The sequence below is a fragment of the Sprattus sprattus genome, assembly GCF_963457725.1.
Source record: "Sprattus sprattus genome assembly, chromosome: 19".
Lineage (NCBI taxonomy): Eukaryota > Metazoa > Chordata > Actinopteri > Clupeiformes > Clupeidae > Sprattus > Sprattus sprattus.
In genome coordinates, this window is record NC_137917.1 from 24067356 (window position 1) to 24092760 (window position 25405).

At 44.4% G+C, this 25405-nt stretch overlaps 2 protein-coding genes across 2 annotated transcripts in view; one reads left to right on the plus strand and one right to left on the minus strand.

The window, feature by feature from the left end:
• rhbg (Rh family B glycoprotein) overlaps positions 1-2766 on the minus strand; it is a gene marked incomplete at both ends in the record, with an annotated part of 10521 nt that extends 7755 nt beyond the window's left edge. The window contains one exon of the mRNA XM_080857736.1: positions 2589-2766. Coding sequence (XP_080713862.1) covers positions 2589-2766 — 178 coding nt within the window. The remainder of the gene's footprint in view (positions 1-2588) is intronic.
• A 14710-nt stretch (positions 2767-17476) lies between these two features.
• hapln2 (hyaluronan and proteoglycan link protein 2) lies at positions 17477-23271 on the plus strand. The gene is made up of 6 exons (XM_080858324.1): positions 17477-17604; positions 18501-18605; positions 19492-19848; positions 20740-20856; positions 21019-21201; positions 22610-23271. The coding sequence occupies exons 2-6, from the start codon at positions 18527-18529 to the stop codon at positions 22885-22887; spliced, it is 1014 nt and encodes a 337-aa protein (XP_080714450.1). The 5' UTR covers positions 17477-17604; positions 18501-18526; the 3' UTR covers positions 22888-23271.
• Positions 23272-25405: the final 2134 nt, after the last annotated feature.

Sequence of the window (25405 nt, forward strand, 5' to 3'; positions counted from 1 at the left end):
AGGGGTGCCACGGCTATCTATCGAAGGTCTAAAGAGTGGGGTTTAGGTCTGAAGGAATTTGACACAGTTTGTGAGAAGGTCAAACAAGGTTGCTACCTTGCACCTTGCATTTCCTATGAGACATTGGTGCACTCCACTTTCCTTACACAGGCTGGGACAGTCTCCCTCTGTGTGGTTGCCAGGCGACTAGCAGTTGGCACAAGGGGCATTGAAGCTGCCAAAGTCCCTGAGGGCAAATTGGCCCAGATAGCCAGTGGCATCATACACTTCAAATACACACACACACACACACACACACTCATGCACACACACAAACACACACACAGATACACACAAGATTCAATGCAGGCAGTCAGTTGTGTGGTGGAGGGACCGGACTGACTTGATCATAAATAAAAATGACATCAAACTGATGTGATATCCTCATCCTCCATTTTCTTCCTCATCCCCCATTATTTGTTCTACTAATAAAGTTTCAAATGATAAACAAGGCTTTTGGCCTTATCAGCCAACACATTCCACACATCCACGTATCAAGGAATATAGTATAGGAAAACAAATACATTAAGACAGAACGTATGTTGTATGTGCAAATATACTACACATTTCAGTGCAACTCATCACTAGAGCTTTGGCAACACAGATCAATGAACAACTTGCATATTATCTCTTACACAACTTTCTGTAACATCTTTCTGGCCAATCTAGCTAGTCATCGGTACAGGAGGATGGAGAACAATTGCGCTTCTGTTAAGCTTTCCTCAGAACGCCAAAGGTGTACGAGTTATCATCGGTTCACCTGTCAGCCATTCACCTGTCTCGTCACCTTTTTGAACTCTAATGATGCTCACCTGCTGATGAAAGGAAGGTTAAATATTAATGGACCTGTGTTATCTGGACAGCAAAAGGTTTTTTATGGCCCTGACCTTGAAGGAATAAAAACAACCATTTTGCTTTTTTGTTGTCTTTAGTGAGAGAAGTCAGGCTGGGAGGTGAGCCCCCCCTGAGGCTATGAGTGGCATACAGTATCTGCAAAGATTCCCACGGGATTATTTTTTTTGCTGAACTTTAGTTAGAAAAAACGTCATGACATTCTGACTCTCTCTCTCCCTCTCTATCTGTTTCTCCATCTCTCTATTTCTCTCATGCACATTCCTAACCCCGGTATCTCACATTTCAGAGCGAGCGAGCGTGTGACAGCGAGTAAGCAAGCGAGCAAGCTAGCGAGTGAGACGTCTTCCCTCAGGGCTCCCTCGGTCCAGCTGCCTGGGCACCCAGAACCCCTCAAGGGGACGTGTGTGTGCTGACAGGTAACGATTTGCACAGGTGAACTCCCAGCGGCTCTTCAGACTAACCCTACTGGCCGACTACTTATAACCCCTCCTTCATAAGAGCGGGCGGGTTAAAAGGTGGAACTCTTTGTAAGATGGTAAAGACCGTACAGACAGTGCAGACAGTACAGACCGTACAAACATTGCACAGAGAGGTGATGCTGGTGTCTGTGGTCAGAATGGACTGACCACTGAAAGTTTGTGGTCCTGTGTAAGAAAAAAACTGTAACGACACACGCCACACATCCCAACACCGCACAATCAGCACAAAGGCCTGTAAAGGGAACCCTTCATTATCCATACATCTCCATATCCCATGGAAAAATATGCACACAAACAGTAGCTTCAAAATAGCTTGTGGACTGACATATGACTGAATGCAGAATGTCTTTCAGCTTTTTAAAGAAGAAGCACACTGGTGTTTTATTTTTGAACTGGGCCCAGCTGCAGAGAGGTTAAAGTTAAAGTATCCATTGGGGGTTTAATCAACAAACAAGAATGGAGCACAAAATGGAGCAGGCTCATTCAAAAAAAGTTAAAAGGAAGAAAACTGCTCTACAGCCTCAAATGAGCGGCAAAATCACTTGACACTGCATATTAACTTGGCAGCAATGGGGACTTGCATTGAGACACGCAAGACTAGGCAAAGACAACAACTTTTCTGTCTCATTAAGAACTCGAAGTTTGACCACAAAATATGGCAGTGCTGCAGGCAATACAGTGTCAGCAAAGACCTAATGTCTTCTGATACTCTAATATTACTGGGTTTAAAACCTACAGCCCTTCTTACTTCATGAACTACAAATACTGATCACCTGAAAGATAAGATGAAGTGGATATGCGATTATAAACCAGTTTCATGAAAAAAATCTCTCACTGACTTAATAGCTGTCCATCATAATGAGCTTGTGAAAAATGTGTATGCATTCATTACAGTGTTTGTTCACCTCAAATCATTCAGCAATATTATGCTTCATCGTTGTTAGCAGTGACAGTGAAAAAGTTCAAAAGTTGAAGTGAAGAGCTGCAAGTAGTTTAACACTTTCTCAATGTATCCCTGTTGCATAACCTCAATGCAAAGACCACCATGCACCATGCAAGAAGTGCACAGAATAAAAGCGTAGCCTGCCAGGGAGTTTGCTACTCTCTGCCCCCAGAGCCCAAGCACCTCACCCCACTACTGTGCAGACACCTGGAGAGGCATACAGGTGTATGTTTATCTGTGCACCCCTTTACTCCTCCTGCCAGGACACTTACTGGGGTAGCGGAAGTAGAAGTCATTCTCAATGTTGGAGCCATTTCCCACATGCTCGTGCCAGAGCCTGGCATCGGTCTCCTCGCCGTACTCCACCAGCACGCCATAAATGATGATGAGGATGATCTCCATGACGAAGCAAGCCACTGGCAGCCTGATCTTCATGCTTGTTTCAGTCATGATGCCGGCTTTTTCTTCCTCTCTTTCTCACTCTTAATCTCTTTCAGACTCTCCCCAACTCTCTCTCTCTCTCTCTCGCTCTCGCTCTCCCTCTTTCTCGGCCTGGAGCACAGCACTTGGCTGGAGGGTCCCAGTGTGCAGCACAAGAAGACAAACTCTTCACAGCTTGTGTGAGAGTGTGTGAGGAGTTCTGCAGACACACACGAGTTTTAATTATTGTTGTTTTTTTCTCCCTGCCTTTCAAAATCCCTGCCACGCCCACTGCCTCGCCAGGTCACCCAATTGTGGACTCTTGCTAACCGAAGCTCCTCCTCTTTTACCTTATTGGGATTAAGGTGGTTGTGAAATCCCTGTCAGTCAAACTGAAAAGAGCAGCGCCATTATATGACACCTGAAATACTTTTTTCAATCTTGTACACCATATTCTGTCTCTTTCTGCTTGTCTCTCTCTCCTCATCCTCTGCTTTTCTGTCGCACACACATATGCATGATTGCACTCACACACTGTCTACAAACAATTTACAGCGATAACCTAATTAAATGTAAATAACCAAATCATTAGACTATGATCCACTGTGGTTTGTGTATGACCACAAGTATTTGCATGTACTGCAGTGTTTATCGTCGTCCCTCTCTACCTTTAAGAAGCTCTCACCTCCCTTCCTAACTTGCACTTTTACTAGTACAGGGGCGAGCCTCACGAGCGTGCAGACAGACGGTGACTAACGTCTATTAAAAAGACTTGGAGCGACTGTCCGACCCAAGCTGGTGAAAAGCTGCCATAATCAGCTGCTGGATATAAAGGTGATGAATATGAGGTTTAAAATAGTAAAACAAAACGAAATGGTTAAATCATCACGAGTTAATTATAGATGTTGTAACTCTCTTTTTTTACCATGCCGGTTTATTGATCCTGTGGGTATGCTACCCTAGTCAGTAGCTTCGCCAGCTAGTGAACTCTAGCCTACAACGTTAACCTACTCACTTGAGCTGCAAATCCGTACCATGCTACAGTATAATTAGCACCTATCTTAGCAGATGTCGTTAATGTGTGTTTTGTTGTGCCATACTTTTAATCTAAATGTGTTAATTTCTCTTCCTAAAACCCACTCAAGGACACTATTTTAAAGGTTAATTTCAAAAATGTCTTATGGGGGAGCATGCCCCCAGACCCCCCTAGTTTTGATGGGTCACAGGAAAAATAATAGGTTTTATCTAGGGGGTTAGCCCCCCCAAAAGTGGGAACCTAGATTTGCCCCTGCTCTATTGCTCTTATGTTATGTTGAACCATGACATGCCATTGATGGACTGGCACATTGTAGCTCTTTGAAATAGGGTTGGGTTTTGTTGTGGCTCTTTGAACTGGACTGGTTAGCCACCCCTGTACTAGTACCTAACTAGCACTTACAGCAGTTACATTCCTGTGCTTTTTTTATTTCTTATGTAAAATAGTATTTATGTTACACTAGGTCTCTATTGCTCATAGCTTGACTGTTCTCTCCCTTGTATGTCGCTTTGGACCAACACGTCTGCTAAATAACTACATGTTAATATAAATGTTTCTCACACACACCAACAGTGAGCACTGAAATTGTGAATTCCAACTCTGGTTGTCATGACATGTCATTCTTGTCATTCTGTCACACACAGATGCAGGCCAATCAGGGGACACAAAGCAACACACATAGCAAGAATAGCAGGCTCCTGGTCCAGTCTTAAAACACCACTTCTTTCTTCTTTTCTATCAGTCTGTTTGATCTCTGCTGCCTCCACCACTTCAGGGGAGGGGGAGGGGGAGGGGGAGGGGGAGTGTGTTCCATAGAAAAGAAATGCTGTTATGGTTTATGGAGACTGAGATATTGACACTTCAGACCACAGGCGTCAGACACACACACACACACACACACACACACACACACACACACACACTTCATACCACAGGCGTCAGACACATTGTATGCATCTGTTGTCTGTCTGCACATCTTAGCTGCAGGTGCTTGTGCCTGTAACAGGAAGGGGGAGAGAGCCTGTACCAGCCTGCTAGACAAACACACAAGGACAGGCGCAGCTGTGACGCCTCAGTGACAAATAATACAAGTTCATGAATAGGGTTAAACTATCAAAAATAAATAGCATTTACATTACATTAACCATACTATTATGTCTTGCAAACTGGTTGCAGTTCTGGACAGAAATATTCATAAAAGTTCCCCTAGAGAAGCTTAATCAGATAGGAGCATTGGAATGAATGGAATCAGACCACATAGCAAATTTACAAAAGTAGACTATGACAGTTATGATTAAAATCAAAGAAGGTTAAAAAAAATGTGCTTGTGGTAAATGTTTTTCTCACTTTTATGCATACCAGCACCATCACTGATCTTAGGTAATGACTGGTTCAGCGGCAGCGCTATGACCAGATCTGCTGAAAGGTGACTGGCGTAAAGACACTATGACCAGATCTGATGAAAGGTACGTAACTGAGGTGATCTACTGACGTGATCTACTGAGAGGTAGCTGACGTGATCTACTGACGTGATCTACTGAGAGGTAGCTGACGCGATCTGCTGAGAGGTAACTGACGTGATCTGCTGAGGTAACTGACGTGATCTACTGAGAGGTAACTGACGTGATCTACTGAGAGGTAGCTGACGTGATCTACTGAGGTAACTGACGTGATCTACTGACGTGATCTGCTGAGAGGTAACTGACGTGATCTACTGACGTGATCTGCTGAGAGGTAACTGACGTGATCTACTGAAGTGATCTGCTGAGAGGTAACTGACGTGACTGACGTGATCTGCTGAGAGGTAACTGACGTGATCTACTGACGTGATCTACTAAGAGGTAACTGGCGTGATCTGCTGAGAGGTAACTGACGTGAATGTCCATGGGGGTTCCCCAGAGGCACCCAAATGGCCAGCTCCCCCGCCCACTGATAATGGTCTCCCCGCTAATCCTAATAACAGCCTGAAGCTGAAGTCATCTTTGCTGTGTAAAAGCCTTAAAAAAGATTAAACAGATCAGTGTTTGGGGCTCCGCACTCCAGACATTCCTGCACGTCCCAGCAACAGGCCCCATCACGCTCGTGCGTTCTTGGACCCTTCCCCACAGGGGGGTGGTCTGGTCTCTGACACCAACTATTCTAAGGCATGAACCCATCAGAGCCAATTCAGTTTCACTCACCCCTCACCCTCACCTCCACAGGTAGTGTAGACGCCGTTAGGGGGATCTGTTCACAAGGCCCAGCGAATGTTTTACTGATGGCAACGAAGGAGGAGAGATGAGTTGACATGTTGGCAAGGAGACGGTGAATGACTGAGGTAACGAGATGTCTGAGAAACATGAAGTCTCGGGTGCGTGTTGCACTGTAGGTGCTGACAGGACTTGTCAGGGTTTTATGTCTATATATCCTCTTGCGGAATAACTTTTTGGAGTGTCATTAAATAAATGAAAACGACGTTGGGGAAAACCACAAGACAGTGCTCAGGTGGAATGTTGAAACCAAAAGAATGTATCAGCAGTTTGATTATGATACTGTATATATGATGAAGTTGTTTTGCTCATACAAAAAAATATATTAATTTTTAATATAAATATATTAATATACATATTAATTAATTCTATTAAACCATTATCTGGGTTCGGATCCGACCCGCTGCCATTGCCCAATCCCACTCCCCACCTCTTCTCTCCAGCTCATTTCCTGTCAAACCTTCACTATCCTATCTGATTAAAGGCAAAAAGCCCCCCAAAAAGAATATGGCGACTAAGCCCTGGCCCTCCCCTACCTGACCGAGGCGGACACCTCCAAATGCTTGCTGCGCCTTATTGCACAACTTCATTGCTGTGCTTTTATTCTGTGTCAGCTGGTGGCACATAGAATAGAATAGACTTTATTTGTCATTGTGCATTAGATACACAACAAAATTTGTTTGTGCAACCACTAAAAAAAGTGCAGTTGTGCTGGGTGGAGGGTAGTGTGATTATTTAGTTCTGTGATGGCCCTGGGGATGAAACTGTTCTGCAGTCTGGAGGTGCGGGCTGAAGTGGCCCGGTAGCAGGGTGAGGAGATGGTTTGCGGGGTGAGTCTCATCCTTTAAAATGCCACATGGCATCATTCCTGGGGCACCTGATTGCCAGATTGGCCTGACACTGCTGGATGCCACTCATTCCTCTCGTTCTAGCCGGCAATCTCCGGCATGACATCAGCCCACGCTGTGTCTACAAGCGACGCCAGGCGGACACAAGTGCTGATTTCTGATGCCACCTCAGTCAGCCATCTCTGTAAACATCAGTGCCTAACTCTTACCCTCCCGTCCTCTTTCTGTCTTTCTGCCACTCTTACCCTCCCGTCCTCTTTCTGTCTTTCTGCCACTCTTACCCTCCCGTCCTCTTTCTGTCTTTCTGCCACTCTTACCCTCCCGTCCTCTTTCTGTCTTTCTGCCACTCTGCACACCTGAGCCTATCGTCTCCATCTGAAAGAACAGTATGTGCTCTTCATGTTACTGCCACCCAAATGTAATTAAATTACCTTTTTATCACTGATTATATAAGGTGCCATTAGATGAAAATCCATTGTAATGCAAACAGTAAAAGACACCATTATCCTGTTTACACTGTCATGACACATTGGATTTTGGTATCGTAACGGGGTATAATAAGCGGCATGCGTATGTTATCAGCTACGTTCGCGTTGTCATGTTAATCTATTATTAAACTTAGCACATCGATTGTTTAACAGACTGGCCGATTTTTAACAAACTAGCCGATAACCGACGTAGCTACGCTAGTTTTTGTGTGTGTGAAAGCAGTCCATGTGAGCCTCTATAACCTTCCCAACCATATAGCAGCTCCTTCACCCTCCACACACACCTTCCTCCCCCTCCCCCCCCCCCCCCCCTCCACACACACCTTCCTCCCCCTCCCCCTCCCCCTCCCCCTCCCTCATGCCCTCAACCTGCACAGATTCCAGTTTTTCCACAAATATGCGTGCAAGGGTTCTCTGTGAAGTGTTTCCTTGTCACTTGATCTCAATGCTGGCTCCTGGGCCCCACAGATAAGCCAATCAGGCGATCAGGGAGTGGAGATGTGACATGGATGCTGCTGGGGGTTCACCTCGGGGACAAGCTCAAGTAAGGAGCTGCTACTGGGGGGGGGGGGGGCGGTGGGGGGGATACCAAGCAAGCTATCACGTGATTAGCACAAGACTGGGCATGCTCCTTACATAACTTACAACCTCCCCTATGGCACATTATACATGGATGTGTGTAGCTGGGTTTCACATTGTGTTTATGTGGGAATGTTGTTAAATGCATGTTGCAGTGTTGTCTATATGTGTTTGTGCCAGACAGTCCATGGTTTGTGTGGGAGTGTTTGAGAGTCAGGTTCCACTTAATCGTGTGTTTAGCTGTACACAAAAATGCATCTTGATGAACACTTGCAAATACGCATGCATTTCGTTGGTTTAAGACTGTGACACTGGATCAAATGTTGCTTTAATCCATATATTATCACTTTATATGTTTATTAATGTTTATATATATTTAGTTTGGTACAATATTACAGTAATTAAGAGACATAGAACTAGAAGTATAGGTAAAAAATGGCAAAAAAGCAACATTCCACTAAAAGTCAGAAGCCCACTACTCCCATCCTACACCCACACCGCCCACCACCCCCACCCACCAACCCACACCACTCTCCCTCCACACTCCCACACCCCATACACACACCCCCCTCCACAACCTCGCCCTCCTCCCAGGTGCTCTCGGTGACAAGCGTTCACGGCCAGAGGCATCTGCCACCGCAGGCTGCATTCCTGTACGTTAGATCCCTATCTCCCTCTCTCTCCCTCACTCCCTATCTCTCTCTCTCGCTCTCTCTCTCTCTCTCTCTCTGTCTCGTTCTCTCTCTCTATCTCTCTCCCTTTCTCTAAACACATAACCTGTGTGACTGTCACATGGGCAACACACGTGCACCCCCCACCTAAAGAACCCTAAAGAAACTGTTGATACTGTACACTTGTGCTCCTGATAAGAGACAGTGAGTGAAAGATGCATAGGCTGGCGGGGTCGTAAAGGGGTAGTTAGTTCAATGGGTCCGACTGCGATCAATGCTGATCGGCAAGTTAAAGATGACCTCTTTGTAAGTGCCGCCTTTGTAATTACTCCTTAGTATCAGCACAGAGGGCAACAGGACAACGGACAGGTGTATGAGGAGTTACGTAAGAAATGCTTGTCCAGGAATGCAAGCCGTGACACATATTTGCACCTGGACTGCTCGGCGCAGTTATTGTTGGGCAGGTGTAAGTTAAGAGTGATTTCAGTAACCAGAAACTGGTGATTAACTTAAATGAGCATACTATTTCCAGTGATTTCCTCCCCCCACCCCCCTCCCTACTCTGTGTGTGTGTGTGTGTGTGTGTGTGTGTGTGTGTGTGTGTGTGTGTCTGAGTGTGTGTGTGTGTGTGTGTGTGTGTGTGTGCGTGTGTGTGTGTGTGTGTGTGTGTGTGTGTGTGTGTGTGTGTGTGTGTGTGTGTGTGTGTGTGTGTGTGTGTGTGTGTGTGTGTGTGTGCGTGTGTGCGTGTGTGTGCGTGTGTGTGCGTGTGTCTGTATGTGTGTGTGTGTGTGTGTGTGTGTATGTTTAGGTGGGTGGCTGTACGTATGAACTGCATGAATGAATGGCTCAGTGGAATTCTGCCCGGGTGAGAGGCTTCACTGTAGTCCATAATCTGACGGCTGATCTTAGACAGCCAATGACAGACTACAACCAAATACACAAAAAAAACCTAAAAGAAAATCATAACAACTGTCTGAGGAATGTGTGCTCGCACTTATCTGTCATAACATCACAATGCTTCACTGTAAAGGAACAAAATGTTTTTTTTTTTCCACTAAGAAAAGGCTAAAGTGAAGGGAGAAGAAAGGTGATCTCTTCTTGAAATAATACAGTGCACAATAGCTGCAATCATCAGTTTCAGACAGCTACCACAAAACGATGGCTAACATAAATGTCAGCCAATCAGCTAATGAACAGACAGTAGTTGGGAGTGGTGGTGCAGTGGTTTGCATCTAGCCTGGCCATTACCAGCCTGTGACTCCATTTCATTCCGTCTTTCAGTCTGGGCCAACCCAATGCATTTTGGTTTCCGAGATGGGCGGGTGCTTATCTTGAGGTTTAAAATCATTGGAGTTCCCTTAACCAATCAGCAACGTTTAGTAAGCATTCGGTAGATTAAACTCTTCCCAAAGCCAGTTGGGAGAAGAGCTACGACGTCCTTTCCAATCATAAAACTTACAAGAAAATACTCTTGTTCTCCTTTTTAATTTTCTGATGTTCTCGAGAGTTGAGACAACTTTTCCGATAGCTTTTCGTGTCTTTTCCTCCAAGGCGAGTTTTGCGTCACAGCTCTGAACTGTTTGCTGATTGATCGCTGACAAAATTTTGAGTTCTGGAGACGATTGTCAATGGGGTTGGGCCAGACTGAGTATGAGCTTGAAATCAATTCAGGCGGAAATACGTAGGCTGGTGTCACCAGGCTAGTTTGCATCACTGGTATGAGAATAGTTGACCCAAGTTTGATTCCTGAAAGCTGCAGGTTGTCTGAATGTTGGTTTGGATAAAAGCGTCTGCTAAATATCAGTCCTTGACCTTTTAGATTGTGGTGGAAAATGTGTGAATGAAAAACTCAATAATTTGTGTGTGTGTACTATTAACCAGCAATATAATCACCAGTAGGGGTACACCATTAATAATCAATAATCAGTATAATCACAAGGATATTCATGATAATACGCTGTTAAAACTACTGCACTACTACAGCCTGAGCTACACTACTGATAAGACTTGTGTGTGTGTGTGTGTGTGTACTAAAATATTGAATTCAGCAGTCCTAAACACACTGGGTAGGGAACCCACCCAAAGACTGTGGGGGATCTTCCTACATGCCGGCTTGTAGGCCCAAGAGTTTCCCCCTTCCCCTGTGTCACTGTGCCAAACAGGGCTCCAAGCCAGGGGTGAGTTAGAGCACCTGTGTTGAAGAGGGTTAAGATTCAGCAATGAGGTGCGCAGGAGCAGCCACGATGAGGGACCAACTGAGAATGGTGTCCAGATTTGTGGTGACATCTGATGTATATAAGCTATCGCAAACTTTGTGATATCAGTGTTGTCTTGAGACAAGCTCAGGTTTATGCTGTTGGTATTGCACTGCCTAAATAAACCTTTTTGCTTCACACTCTGCTGGACTTATTGAGAAGTTTTACCTGATTTAACGAGAACTAAGAGTTTTAATCAGATCAGAAGACTGTGTATTTTTCCTATCACAAACCTACAAAATCAGACACGACAAGATACATTCTATAGTCATAGTGTACATTTTTTCTATTTTTTTTTATTTATTGTATAGACAGATTTGAAATTCACATTTGAAAACAGAAAACTGTCCTGTTCGTCTAGCTGTTGTTAATACTCACCTTGCTCATGAGGTTCTAAATAGAGGAGGCGCCCATTTTGAGAAAGCGCCTGATGGAGGTAATTTCCGAACACTGTTTATGACATAAGAATATATTAATCAAATGCCTTGTGTTAATAATTACTTTATATGAATCATGTGCTTATGTGAGCAGGAACAGCTTCTCTGTGTTCCTGTGTGTGTGTTACTTTGATAAGTAGTTACTGGCTACTAGGGGTGCAACGGATCAAAAAACTCACAGTTCGGATCGTTCCTCGGATCAGAGTCACCGATCGGATCATTTTTCGGATCAGCAAAAAAAAAGAAAAAAAAAATAGACAAGACAAATAAACATGTTTTGTCTTTTTGTTTATTAACACTTTTAAATTATTCAATTGAGCCGCTTTCGGTTTCACTCCTGTCAGTGAAACACTGGGGTGATGTCGCTGTAAATGCGTGGCCATGCTCGATGTGTTTCCACTGTTGTATGGCTTTCTTGTGCCACAGTGCCTACACACAGTCACGGTTTTATCCACCAACCTCTTTCCTTCTGCATTCAATTTGACAGGGAAGCCAAAATGCTCCCAAACAGGGGATTTAAATGTGGGGCGTTCAAGTTCTTCTGTTCCTCCGCTCGCCATGACCACGCTGTGTTGCATGTTTTTCTTTATGTTAGCAATCGCTATGTCAGCTACGTGTTACGTCTGTGTCGTAACCTAGGCGACATGTTTGTGTGGCAGCGCGAGTATATGGAAACAGACGTAGCACTAGAGGCAGCAGTTATCGTTACAGTAGTCACCGAAGTCTAGCCTACTTTTATTTTCCATGCCCACTGTTCTACATGTTGTACGCTGAGGACAATAAATCACAACGAGCCATAGGACTGTTTGCTTATTGAAAAGGGAACTGTTGCAGACTTTAACCCAGAGCGTGTTAAGTAGCTCTGTCCCTGGAACTAGCAGGAATGGTTACGGCTGGGTGTGGACTGAACACGCGCACAATTTTTTTTTTTCATAAATCAATCCGCGGATCATGCGTGTGCCGATCCGAAATAGATGATCCGAACGGATCACGGATCAATGATGATCCGTTGCAGCACTACTGGCTACACTTAGTCTGCATATGTGTAAGATCTACATGTCTTAGTGAAGGAACCTTGTGACGATGTAATCGTCCCTACAGGTGAATATGCTCTCTGGCTGCCACGCCATTGAGCCGGGCTCTTTGGTGTGGCGGTCAGAGAGCATGTTTGGCATCCCGTACACCCGGGTTTGAGTCTGGGTGGGGTGACTACGCTCTCCCTCCGCTACAAATGGTGTCAGAAGTGGGATGCCCTGCTGTGAGGTCATCGGAAGTGCAACCATGAACCTTGTGTGAGGAACCCCCAGGAATGTTGACCCCATGTGAAGGACCCCATGGTTGGGTGAAGCACTTGTGAAGCACTTGTGTGTGTGGGGTGCTCTGGATGGGAGGAGTATGATTGGTGTATGCATGATGAATGCCTGTGTGTGTGAAATGTGGTTGCGCTTCCCGAAGGTGAGGGTAATGTGACGATGTGATGGTCCCTACAGTTGAATATGTATGTATACTCTCTGGCCGTCACGCCATTGAGCCGGGCTCTTTGGTGTGGCGGTCAGAGAGCATGTTTGGCACCACGTAGACCCGGGTTCGAGCCCAGGTGGGGTGACCACGCTCTCCCTTCGCTACAAAAGAGCCTGGCTCAATGGCGTGGCAGCCAGAGAGCATATTCAGCACCCCGTTGACCCGAGTTCGAGTCCCGGTGGGGTGACCACGCTCTCCCTTCGCTACAAATGGAAGAAGTCGGCAGTGACATTGTCCTTGCCGGCTTTGTACTTGCAGCTCGACTGGAGAAGTTAGGTTGTCTATGTTTAGGTGAACTCAGAGGTGATAAGAAGGGTCGAACTGTGCTTGATCAACCCTGCGTAGAACTGACATCCTTGTATCTCAGCAGTTGGGCTTACACAAAGGGACTTTTAGTCGAGCTTGACTTTTCTTGGTGGCATTAGATGTTAAAATGTATGGTGTCAGAGTTAGATACAGAGTTAGATAAATGAGATAAAAGTATATAACCCCTGTGTGATGTTCTGTTCTGTTCTGTTCTGTTCTGTCTTGTGCTGTGAGTGAGCACGATTGCAATTGTTAGTGAATAAATATACTGATCTACAACTAACTTGACGGAATTTTCACCTTACAGCGCCTACAAGGTAGTGTTGCTCTTTCTCACTAACAAGAGAGGATACGCCCTGCACCAACAACATAGCAATAATGACCCTTCTCAGATGTCAAAGACAGACACAACTGAGCAACTGAACCTCAAGCGTTGAACCATTAAGCGCTGAACCTCAAGCGTTGAACCCTTAAGCGCTGAACCTCAAGCAGTGCTCAGTATTTCTGTTGCGCACCATTATGTAATGTTACCTGCTGGGTAGCAAGAGCAGTAAATGTCCTTTGTGCACAATCGTAAAATGTCTGATTGTGGGGCGGTATCCATATTTTTCCCAGAATTACTACTCTTTTCAGTGGTTTACTTTAATGTGACAATGTCGCCATAGTTACTACTGACTGACACTTTCCTGAACTATTACCTCGACCCTCCTCATTGCAAAAGGCAAACACTAACAGAGCCTCTATCGTGCCATCAAGGATATAAATAATAGACGTCCTTGTTTAACGAGGCTTGGCTCTGTGAAGATCCTTGCTGATGATCAAGATAACCAAGTACTTTCCCATCTATTTACCTTATTATTTATTGATGTGTCCGTTTACAAGGAGCAAGTCTCGACTCGAGCCGCGGGGGAATTTAGAGAGACGGTTGTCGTCTCGGGCAGTTTTGACATTTCTTCAGTGAAATATCAGTGTGAGAAAGGCACGAGGAGCAGCTGGGATATGAATCTCACAACTCACGGCCCAACCTCTCACCGATGGAGGCCTCAGGCTGTGCTGGAGTATGCAGGGTTGTCCTGTACCTCTGAGAGATGTACATCATCGCCATGCCAACAGATCTCAGTCCACCTATTAGATCAAGACCCTTTACCCGACACAAAGTGTTTAAGGTCTATACTCAAAGAAGGAGCATAAGTCAATAAGACGGACCACTTTTGAAAGTCTCACTTCAGTTTCTGTAGTGTATTAAGTGCATAATGGGGTATTTTGTAATGTTCTCAGTAAAGGAATTAGATTTGGTCATGACATGTGTTAAACTTATAAATTAGGTTGAGGGCCTTGCTTCCTGGTGGGAAGGTACCGTGTGCGATTGTAATCCCAATCACTTTTGGTCAAATTTAGCATTTTTTTTATTTTTTTTTAGATTTATTTTTGGGCTTTTTGGCCTTTAATCGATAGTTGAAGTGAAGAGTGGGACAGGAAACGAGAGGGAGAAGAGGTGGGGAGTGGACAGGAGAAATGACATCAGGCCGAACCGAACCTGTGTCCTCCATGGGCATCAAGCCCGAATGTGGTCGGGGGCTACTGGTTGCGCCACAGTGCCCCCCCAAATTCAGCAATTCTCACAGCTTCTCACGGCCCGTTCAGTGTTTGCACTCGGAAAAAACTCACAGTGCTTCAGGGGAGCACGGAAGGGAGGTGTGTAATTTGATTGGCTGTTGAGCTCAAACATCAACCATCTCTAAAGCCGAAAAGCGCACTGCATCTTTAAGTGAGAGTTTAGCTTTACGTCTGGATTGTAGGCACGGTGTTCCTAAGATTATGAGAGAATTTTGCCTCAAGTCTGGAGTGTAGGCTCGGTTTTCCTGAGATCATGAGGGTTTCTATCTGTTTTGAAAACACAATTCTACTAGATGGCTATATTTTTACAATGGCATGATCTCCACACATTCATCCCAGTGTTGGCAAATGATCATACCATGATCACAACCATGTGGTGTTGACTAGAGGTATCCATTTAAGTGGACTATATGTGAGACAGATGGATAGATTCTGAATAGTTGGGAGGTCTTACACCACTGCTGTCTTTGGATGTTAGGATTTATAGTGTACTTCAAATAGTGCGGTATCTCTGGGACATCAGCCTCCTTTTAAATATTACAGCGCATCCCTGCAATCTGTGTCCTCATACAGTAAATGACCTGACCTAATTTGCTATAATTGTGTGAACTGGTGAGTACAAATCACCAAGCAACCAAGCAAATCATCTCCAACCCCAAGGCAAAGAGCTTCTAAACCCAATTTTGACTCGCTTTAAAAGTGTGGCGTCTGGGATGAACCCCGCATATTCAGCTCTCATTATCCAGGCTATTAATTCATTAAGAGAAGACGGAGGGATATGACTCCAATCTTTCATCATCATTTCCATTTTTAACCCCAGAATGTCTTTTTTTACAGTAAATATCTACCCTCTAATTGGTAATCATGGAGAAAGAAGTGAGAGGGAGAGAGAGAGAGACAGATCAAGAAAAAAAAAGGACAGGGAAAGAACAGGGTTTTCTGTCACCTAACCAGGCTCTCCTGCATACTAATTGCAGGCCGACAGAGCCCCAGAAAGGACGCCATTGATAGACCAGCACAATGAAGAAGGCACAGAGGGAAACGGAGGAATCCCATTATTTCATTTTTCCTTGCGACCTTTTTTCCCTATCGCCCTGTTTGTGCACTTGCTGTTGTCTTTGGGGGAGGGTGGAGGGGCACTGGGGCACTGGTGTGGGGAGGGGAGGGGCGCGGGGGGAGTGAGGGGGCGAGAGGAAGTATGACAAAGCAGCCGTTGTTGTGTCTGTTGTAGGCTGGTCAGTCAGAGCGTGGTAGTTAAGGTCTGTTTCAGGCTGGACAGTCAGATGCATCTCTTGGTTACCCAGTGCACAACTCTCAGAGCCAACTTACTGCTTCCCTCTCCTCAGAGCTGTAGCAAAGTTCTCTCATTCACTAAGAGAAGATAGCAGCTTAACATGTTCATTCTTCTGAAATGTTTTCACTGAGGAAACACTGATGTCACAGGATGTCCCCAAATGTAAGGAAAAAGTTCAGGCCAACACGTTCTGACGCAAAAACAATGGCTGACCTTCATGTCAGAATGTATTGTGATTGTTTCCCTGTCAATGATCAGAGTTCAGCAATGCATCAGCAGCCCTTGGCAGCGTTCCCGTTCCTCAGATGGGCCGTGCCAAACTCCGCAGTGCACGTCACGTTTAATTGCTAAACGAGGGTCTCCAGCGAGACAATAAAGATCCATCAGTTAGCTCCCCTCCATCCCTCATCTCTCTATCCCTCCATCCCTCATCTCTCTATCCCTCCATCCCTCATCTCTCTTTCCCTCCATCCCTCATCTCTCTATCCCTCCATCCCTCATCTCTCTATCCCTGCATCCCTCATCTCTCTATCCCTTCATCCCTCATCTCTCTATCCCTCCATCCCTCATCTCTCTATCCCTTCATCCCTCATCTCTATCCCTCCATCCCTCATCTCTCTATCCCTCATCTCTATCCCTTCATCCCTCATCTCTCTATCCCTCCATCCCTCATCTCTCTATCCCTCATCTCTATCCCTTCATCCCTCATCTCTATCCCTCCATCCCTCATCTCTCTATCCCTCCATCCTTTATCTCTCTATCCCTCCATCCCTCATCTCTATCCCTCTATCCCTCATCTCTCTATCCCTCCATCCCTCATCTCTCTACCCCTCCATCCCAACCTTTTGGCTCCATAAATAACACCAAAGTTTCTCATCACCATTCAACTTGATCTATTTCTGACGCAGCATCTTTTCAAATCGCAGTAATTATTTTCAAGGCCAGCGATAGTGAAAGCACAAGATGACTTGACAACACTACCAATAATCAGCCTTCCCTGATCCGATGATGCTTACCACAAAGAATAAAGAAAACAGCGAAACGACCATACAATTTACATGGCGGAGAGTCACTTTGCATTTAAATCACTTTGCATTTCACAGATAATTTAAGCCATTGATAACCATTACCATCTTCCTTGTGTATTTCCTTCCATCTCCCCATCCGTTGTGGGCATATTGCTCTGCAATGGATAGGCACTGAGGAGCACAATAGGAAATTGTCCCATCCTCATTAACATCTGGGGGAGCGGGCAGTGAAAGGCTGTTTACCCTGTCTAGTGCCTGGGACACATGACAGCTGACCGGAGAGAGAGAGACAGAGAGAGAGAGAGAGAGAGAGCGAGAGAGGGATAGAGAGAGAGAGAGGGACAGAGAGAGAGACGGAGAGAGACAGAGAAATAGGCTAGAGAGGGGGGAGAGAGAGAAAGGAAGAGATGAGGAATTAGTTGCGTTCTTGCCACTGGAAGTGCATCGTAGCTTGATAAAAACTGAGAAAAGCTCACCAACCATGTTTGGATAACTGTACTTCTTTTTCTACCCAAGCTGCCACTCGCCCTCTGAATCAGGTCAGCCTGTCTTTTCTTTCTCTGTCGAGTTAAAAACACAGCCTCCACACTATCAGTTGTAGGCCTAGCGTTTCTCAAATAGTGTGTTTGATATGAACTCGTTCCACATAAATTACAAAAATTTCACACACATTTGTATAATCAGGATCTTTTTTTGTTCTTTTTTGTTTGTTTTTTTGTTGTTTTTCAATTCAGTTTGTTTGTCCTGTTTTATCTGTTGCTCAACCACCGCCAGTGTTACTCATATGAACCAGGATAGTTCTGTGACAGGACGGTTATTTACAGACATTTGTATTTGACAAGCAGTCAGGTTTGTGAAGTGCAAGGAAATGTTTTCATGGCAGTTGGAAGTACAGGATGAGGGTTGTTACGCCTAAGAGTTGAGGGAGTATGCTGCCTCAGGGAAAAAAGCTGTTTTTTAAACCTTGTTATGTTGGCTATTTCCTTACATCTCTGATGCCATACATGTCATGCGTGGTATGTTAAAAACAACATTTTTCACCTCAAACAAAGATATGTAGTCTTGTCAAAGACTAGCGATGACCAGTTTTAACCAAGCATAGGCTTGTCAGACTACAGTTTAAGTCTACAAAATCTAAGTCTAGACTTTAAAACAAACTGAAGAATTACCCACACGCTTCTTCACATCATTATTTCCTTCAAGGTAATGTGAGTGTTTAGACCATTAGCACAACTGTACAGGGTTCTCACCACACACAAAAACAACATTCTATAACAAAACATACATTTTAAGAACCTCCAGATTATTGACTGGCAATTTTAAATTACACTTCAATGAAACATAAGCCAGCAGGTGCACCGGTTATGGATTTTAAATTTGATCTGTATTTTGTCTAAACTGTTTTTCTATTAAGTCTAACTGCACTGTCTTTCAGAGGAAGGGGGTGCTCCCATTGTCATCATGGGCTGGGCGGCTGTCACGGTGTTGACTATCAGTTGTTTCACAGCAAACACAGTTCTTGTTCACACAGATGACCAAGGTAAAAGTTCATATTTACATTTACAACTACATATTCATAAACACAGTTCTATTTCACACTGTTGACCAAGGTAGAAGTTCATATTTACATTTACCACTACATCGCATCTCTCCGCACACTTAGCACTGTGACAGACTCCTCCAAACTATGATCATATTGACGGCTTTTAAAACTTCATTAGAATCACAACCTCTGCTCCATGTTTAGCTACACTGGCAATTACAAATTTTTAAACTACCATGACCTTTTTCTCTTGTCATCCAACCGGCTTTTGCACAGTACATCCTGTATATGGTATCACTCTTTGTTTGCACTGCACGAGAGCTTGTCAATGAATTGTATGTATTCTAGCAGACACTTGTACAGGACAGGCTATGTGTATATGTTCTCCTCATGTCTAATCCCTGTCTCATGACTTGGATGTTGGTGGCCCTAACTTTACCGGCTGAGCTAGCAGAGCACTTGTTGTACGAGGCATTAGGCGGCTGTGTTTTGTATGTAAATGTAAATTTTTCAGCGTTTTCTCACTTAGATTTTTTTTAAAGTTACTGAGAAATAGACACTGTACTATCCAATAACACCGTTATTGTTACTAGCAATAATGGTTGATGTGATTTGCGAGGCATCAGCCAGCCAACTTTCTAACATTAGCACGTTAGCCTACGTTAGATAGCCTTACGTTCTTTCAGCGTACCAACGTCCCACGTTATCATACATGCTATCTTATAAGGCTGTTCAAAAACACCTACGTTTTTTTAAGATACCTTCACCCGGAAGATATCTCGCGTCAGACACCTGTCTTAACGAGAGATCGAGGATCAAGACAGCTATCTAAGTTTTCGAACACAGCCAATATGTCCGACCTTGAAGCCCTTGTCCTCCTCAGGTGAGAAGAAGCTACGCTACCTCATGGAACCCCCCGTATACGCCGAGGTCTCGGCCCCGCGTGGGGGGAACGCCACGTTGCCGTGCGTGCTGCAAAGCAAGCCCCCCCACTACCGAATCAAATGGGTGAAGCTGCAGCCCAACCACCAGGGAGTGGAGAACATCGTGCTCATCACCAACGGGCACGCTCAGAAGAACTACGGAGCGCTGGGGCCCAGGGCCTCGCTGAGGGGGGCCCACCCTCTGGACGCCTCCCTCCGCATCACCAACGTGGAGCTGGACGACAACGGGAGCTACCGCTGTGAGCTGATCAACGGGATCGAGGACGAACAAGTGGAGATCACTCTGAGTGTCCAAGGTAGGAGATGTATTGTCCTTTTGTTGCAGTTTTGTTTTGGCTTACATGTTATGCTGACTTAACCCTGAAAGGGACTCTCACAGGAAATAAGTAGGCAACAGGTGTCATCCATATCAGAGGATGTCTGTTTAGAACACAATCTATTTTCAGTCTGAATATTTGTGTTGGTTCACGTCCCTACCACAAAATCAGTATTTTGTTCAGCGTTGCCTTCTGGGTGCAGGTGCTTTGCCATGGACTGTCAGATCTCAAACACTTAGGTCATCTGTCCACATATATGCAAGGAAGATCAGAGATAGTATAGTGGAAGGAGGGAGGGTGAAGTGAGAATAGTTCAGCAGTCCAATTACGGGCTGATTTCCAAAGTTCTGTTGTTGAAGATGATAAGGACACCTATCTGGTGTCTGCTGCCGTGTTTTTCCCTTAATGGAAATGAGCCCTAGTGACTAGTGACTGTTTACGGCAGAGATAGTGACACACACACACTTTGAATTTAATCTCTGCATTTGACCCATCCAGGGTAGTGATACACACAGTGAAGCACACAGTGAAGCACGCTAACCCGGAGCAGTGAGCTGCTTTTGAGCGCCCGGGGAGCAGTGATTTGGGTTAGGTGCCACCTCAAGGCTTAATGTGTCTAGTTCGTGTCTTGCATTGACTGATTCAGTCTGCCTCACTTTAGGCTCTAGAAAAAGTCTGGCACTGAATTTTAAAGTTGGCTGCTGATCGTTGTTGACTGAGCGTGTGTGTGTGTGTGTGTGTGTGTGTGTGTGTGTGTGTGTGTGTGTGTGTGTGTGTGTGTGTGTGTGTGTGTGTGTGTGTGAATGTGTGTGAGGATGGATGGTAGGCTCTATCGGTGTTGACTGAGCAAAACTTGACTATGTCTTTCAGGAGTCGTTTTTCCATACCAGAGCAGACACGGCCGCTACAAGTTCACCTTCCCCCAGGCCAAGGCCGCGTGTACAGAGCAGGATGCCATACTGGCCACCTTCAAACAGCTTTACAAAGGTGAACCACACCGCGCATACTTTAAATACTGCGGCACAGTCTTGCATCAGGCACTATTGTATCAGTGACTGTCGGTGTCGAAAGGAATTAGACAATTACAGAAAGCTAACGCAGGTCATGATTTGAGCGCTGAGCACTCATTGCATTCTCGCCCTGAGGCAGCTTGGACTGACGGGCTGGACTGGTGCAACGCCGGCTGGTTGAGTGACGGGACCGTTCATTACCCGATCCTGGTGTCCCGCCCAGCCTGCGGAGGTGACCTCCTGCCAGGTATCCGGAGCTACGGCCCCCGGCACAAGACCAAGGACCATTTCGACACTTTCTGCTTCACATCTGCCACATCAGGTGAGAGGGTTTGGTCATCTGGTTTCACAGGATTCCGATCAGTTTCACAAGTCTCTCTAGGGTTTGCAGGGGTCAATCTTTATTTTAAATAGCCTTAGGTACATCAGACTTACGTAAGAAAACAGTCGCCCCGACCACATTGGGCTTGATGCCCATGGAGGTCGGGTTTTAATCTGGCCTGATTTCATTTCATTTTTTCCTGTCCACTCCCCACCTATTGTACCTCTCATTTCCTGTCCCTTCTCTGAACTATCGAGTAAAGGCAAAAAAGCATAAAAATAAATCTTAAAAAAAAAGACTTACGTTAGATGAGTAATTAACACTGCGCAAAAAGGCTAATTTTCCTGGCATATTTACACTTGGGTTCTGATACAATTGACTTCTACCTCGTTACATATTGCCCTTACCCTAACATATGACCACAAGCTTAAGCCTGACTGTCATTGAAACAACATGGAAGTGTGCTCTACTTAATTATTCACTAAATTAAATCTTGTTTATTTTAAGAAGTCTTAGGCACTAGAACCCAAAGGCTAAAAAAAAGATGTAACTGAATAGGTTTTATTCATAGGGTATCAATGAGACATTTAGATTAGAGCAGCTGTTTGCCTTAGCAGAGGAGACTATACTGAACATAGCCTTTGATTGCTTTATATCAACGTGTCGACCATTGCACCGCAGACAACATTCTAAAGATGAAATGTACTCCTCTGAGTTTCCCCTTATTCTGTTTAACCTACACACACACACACACTTAATAATGATTTGATAAACTTGAGACTTAAAGGCATCAGTTTAGTTTGCCTCGAGTGCTTTGATGGCTCTGGAGGACCAGAGGAGCAATGGCTGTATTCAGGAAATGCCAGGAGTGGGTTTGCTGATGGTCTAAAGAGGAGACAGACAAGGACCTCTGTTGTGGAAGCGAGGTCAATCTGTGGGAAACAGGAGTCCAGGAATGACATTAGGGCTCCCACCACATCCACACATGGACACATGGAAATGTCTTTTGGAAAATATGACTTAATCAGCCAAAGGGCAGATATTTGCCAAATGTCTTGTATTTTGTATCACTGCGTTAAAGGACAAGTAACTATAATCTAAAGCAGCATAGCAAAGCAGATCGATAACATTATTGCAATTGCTTCCTTAAACTGAAAACTGGCAGTAAGCCTGAGAGGTAAATAATCTGATTATGTCCCTCGCCAAATCCTTCCCTTTCTCTCCTCCTTCTGTCCTCTCTTTCTCACTCTCTCTCTTTCTCTCTCTCTCTCTATCTCTCTCTCCACTCCCTCTCCCTCTTTCTCTCTCTCTCCCTCTCTCTCTCTTTCTTTCTCTCTCTCCCTCTCTCTCCCTCTCTCTATCTCTTTCTTTCTCTCTCTCTCTCTCTCTCTCAATCTCCGCTGTTTAGGATCTGTCTTTTTCTTGTCGGGGCCTCTGAACTTCGCTGAGGCGGAGCGGGCGTGTCGGGGTGACGGGGGGGAGTTGGCGCTGGTCGGGCAGCTGTTTGCGGCGTGGCATTTCCAGGGCCTGGACCGCTGCGACGGGGGCTGGCTGCGGGACGGCAGCGTGCGCTTCCCCATCACCGCCCCCAGGGGGCGCTGTGGAGGTCTGCCCGAGCCCGGGGTGCGCAGCTTTGGCTACCCGAGCAAGACCCTGCGCCTCTATGGGGCCTACTGCTACAGGTGACCCCCGGTGGAGAAAATGCAGAAAAAAAAACATTTCCCTCTAAAAACAAAGGGAATTAAATGTGCCTATTCTCAAAGGACATACACACTGACACATAGAATGTGCAGTATTAAATCCTGAAAGCCATTCTGCTCTGCACAAAATCTTCAGGTGTGTTGTTTTCTTTTGTTCATAACATGCAACAGTTTGTCATCAGTCTTGAAGGGTTTTTGTGTACTACGGGAGGCTGCCTTGTAATTTTGTACTACAATGGTTAAATTATCCACCTACAAAACCCAATAGTCTTAAGTGATTAATGACATAAAGTGATTCATTAAATGAAGAGTGAATGTATAGTTAGTAAAATGTAAACACCTCGGCTATTCCTATATAAAAAATTAATATACTAATTAAAACAGTATTGTAAAAGAGAGAGTAAAACAATCCAATATCTTAGGTGATAATGTCTATTTCAGAGTGTTTGAATGCACTGGAATGCACTCAGTCAATAAAGAGCTACTAATCCATTCAGCAGTTGCCTGTGTAATGTGTCGAGGTCATTCATCGACCTTTTCTTTGTCTTACTGATTTTACTAGTAAGTGTTTTGTTATGCTTTGTCATTTCTTCTTAATGTAAACACGTCTTTTTTTCTTTTTGTATCACACCACTGGTCCATGCAAATAGCCATTGAAATTGTGTTTCAAAAAGTGTTTCATTTTCAAATGATGCGTCAGAGATGAACATAACATAAAATTTTTCTTTAAGATTTCTATTTCCTCTCCTTTACATTTGATAACGGTTTATAATTTAAAACAAGAACCTGATCCATAATGTTAGTAAAAGATGACTTCCTTTATTCAGCTGTGAAATCCTGAAACAAGCTCTGTGCTGTAGTGTGGGTACCATAGACCAGATGGACCTGTATGGCTTGATTTGGTTTCAATGTCTCTAAAACTCACAGAGTTACAAGTAAAGGCATTATTAGAGCACAGCTCAAAATTACATTTGGATTAATATTTTCCCGCAATGGTGACAGCTAACTTAATATCAACCTTGGTCAAACTCTTCAGATGACCTCTAACTTGTATACGCACAATACTTTAAAAAATAGCTATTAAAAATAAATGACCATGAAGAGAAAGTATTACGTAATCAGAAAAGTGCTTAAAAAGTTGGTGCTACATTTTAAAGAGTGTGGTTAGTGTGTTAAGACCAATAATCATTCAACTCAGAAACATGTCAAGAAAGCTCAAATTGAGTGTTAGATGTTTATTTTCTCTCGTTTGTCAGGTAAACTCAACCTTTAAAAAAAAGGAATTTCAAAGCATTGCAGAACTAGGGGATAGTGGAAAAAAAATACAGGTCTGTAATCTTGTTATCATTAATTGGCAAAGGACTGAGTGGTGAACAGGATTTCAGACGTTAGGTGAAGCACAACAGGAAAATATGGTTTTAAAAGTCGTTAGCATGTGCCACAGTGTTCGAAAGAAACACCTCCATGTAAAAATTGAGTGCATTTTAAGTTCATTTTTTTCTCTTGAGAAGTTTTTAAAACCCATCTATGGACTTACCATTTAGATTATGAAAATAACAACAATAACAACAACAAAAACAACATCAACAACAACAACACTACAGTGTCTTGGTTCTGCTGTCTCTGGCATGTTAGTCAGTGATAACTGATAATTGCGTACAGCAGTTGAGCTGCCTTTAGCGATAGCCTCTGACAGACCTGAATAACAGCACCAGATAGAGAGATGACGACGCGGTACAAATGTGCGGGCGAGGGGAACCAAAACGGCTGCGGATTTATCGGATCCCAAAAAAGTTATCTAAGTGTCAGAATCAACTTTTTCTTAGGATTTTGTAGGGTTAGGGTTAGGGTTATAGTATAAGGCTAAAAACTAGGTCTCGGTACCCCTACCAATGCCTGAAAGTATGTTACACTTCCTGTATGACGTCATATGACGCGGGTATTGTACTTTTTTGGGATCCGAATAATCCGCAACCGACCAAAACCAGGCTACGGAATGGAAACGGAAGCCTCCATTCTGTGCGGCATGAAAGGAAGACGTATGAAGGGGTTGTTAAGTTGCAGTCGGACCAGCTGAGCCTGGGAGCTTGTGTGCTCTCGTTGTGCTGTCTCAGCAAGGCCCGTCATTAGCACCGGTATGGCAGTTAAGAATAAGAAAACCCATTCTCCCAGACACGGGATAATTAAAACTGAGTGTTTGTGAGATGTTATGAAATGGTGTCTTCTATCAATAAGACATCTTGTGAGTGAAAAAAATGAGCAAAAAGGGTGGTCGCTACGTTGTGACTGAGATCTTAGAATTACGAACATCTTTGTAATTCTGTGTCATGGAAATATACAGCATATAATCCTTGTGATTTGTACATTGCTGGTGATGAAGTTTTCAAGAATGCTAAAAATACGGAGACAATGTGGGTTCTGCCTGTGGGATAGGAAAGGGTCTCTTGGGATGGATGATGATTAAGGATTAATGGTGGAAGTTCTGTTGGGTTCCTTTGAGGTTC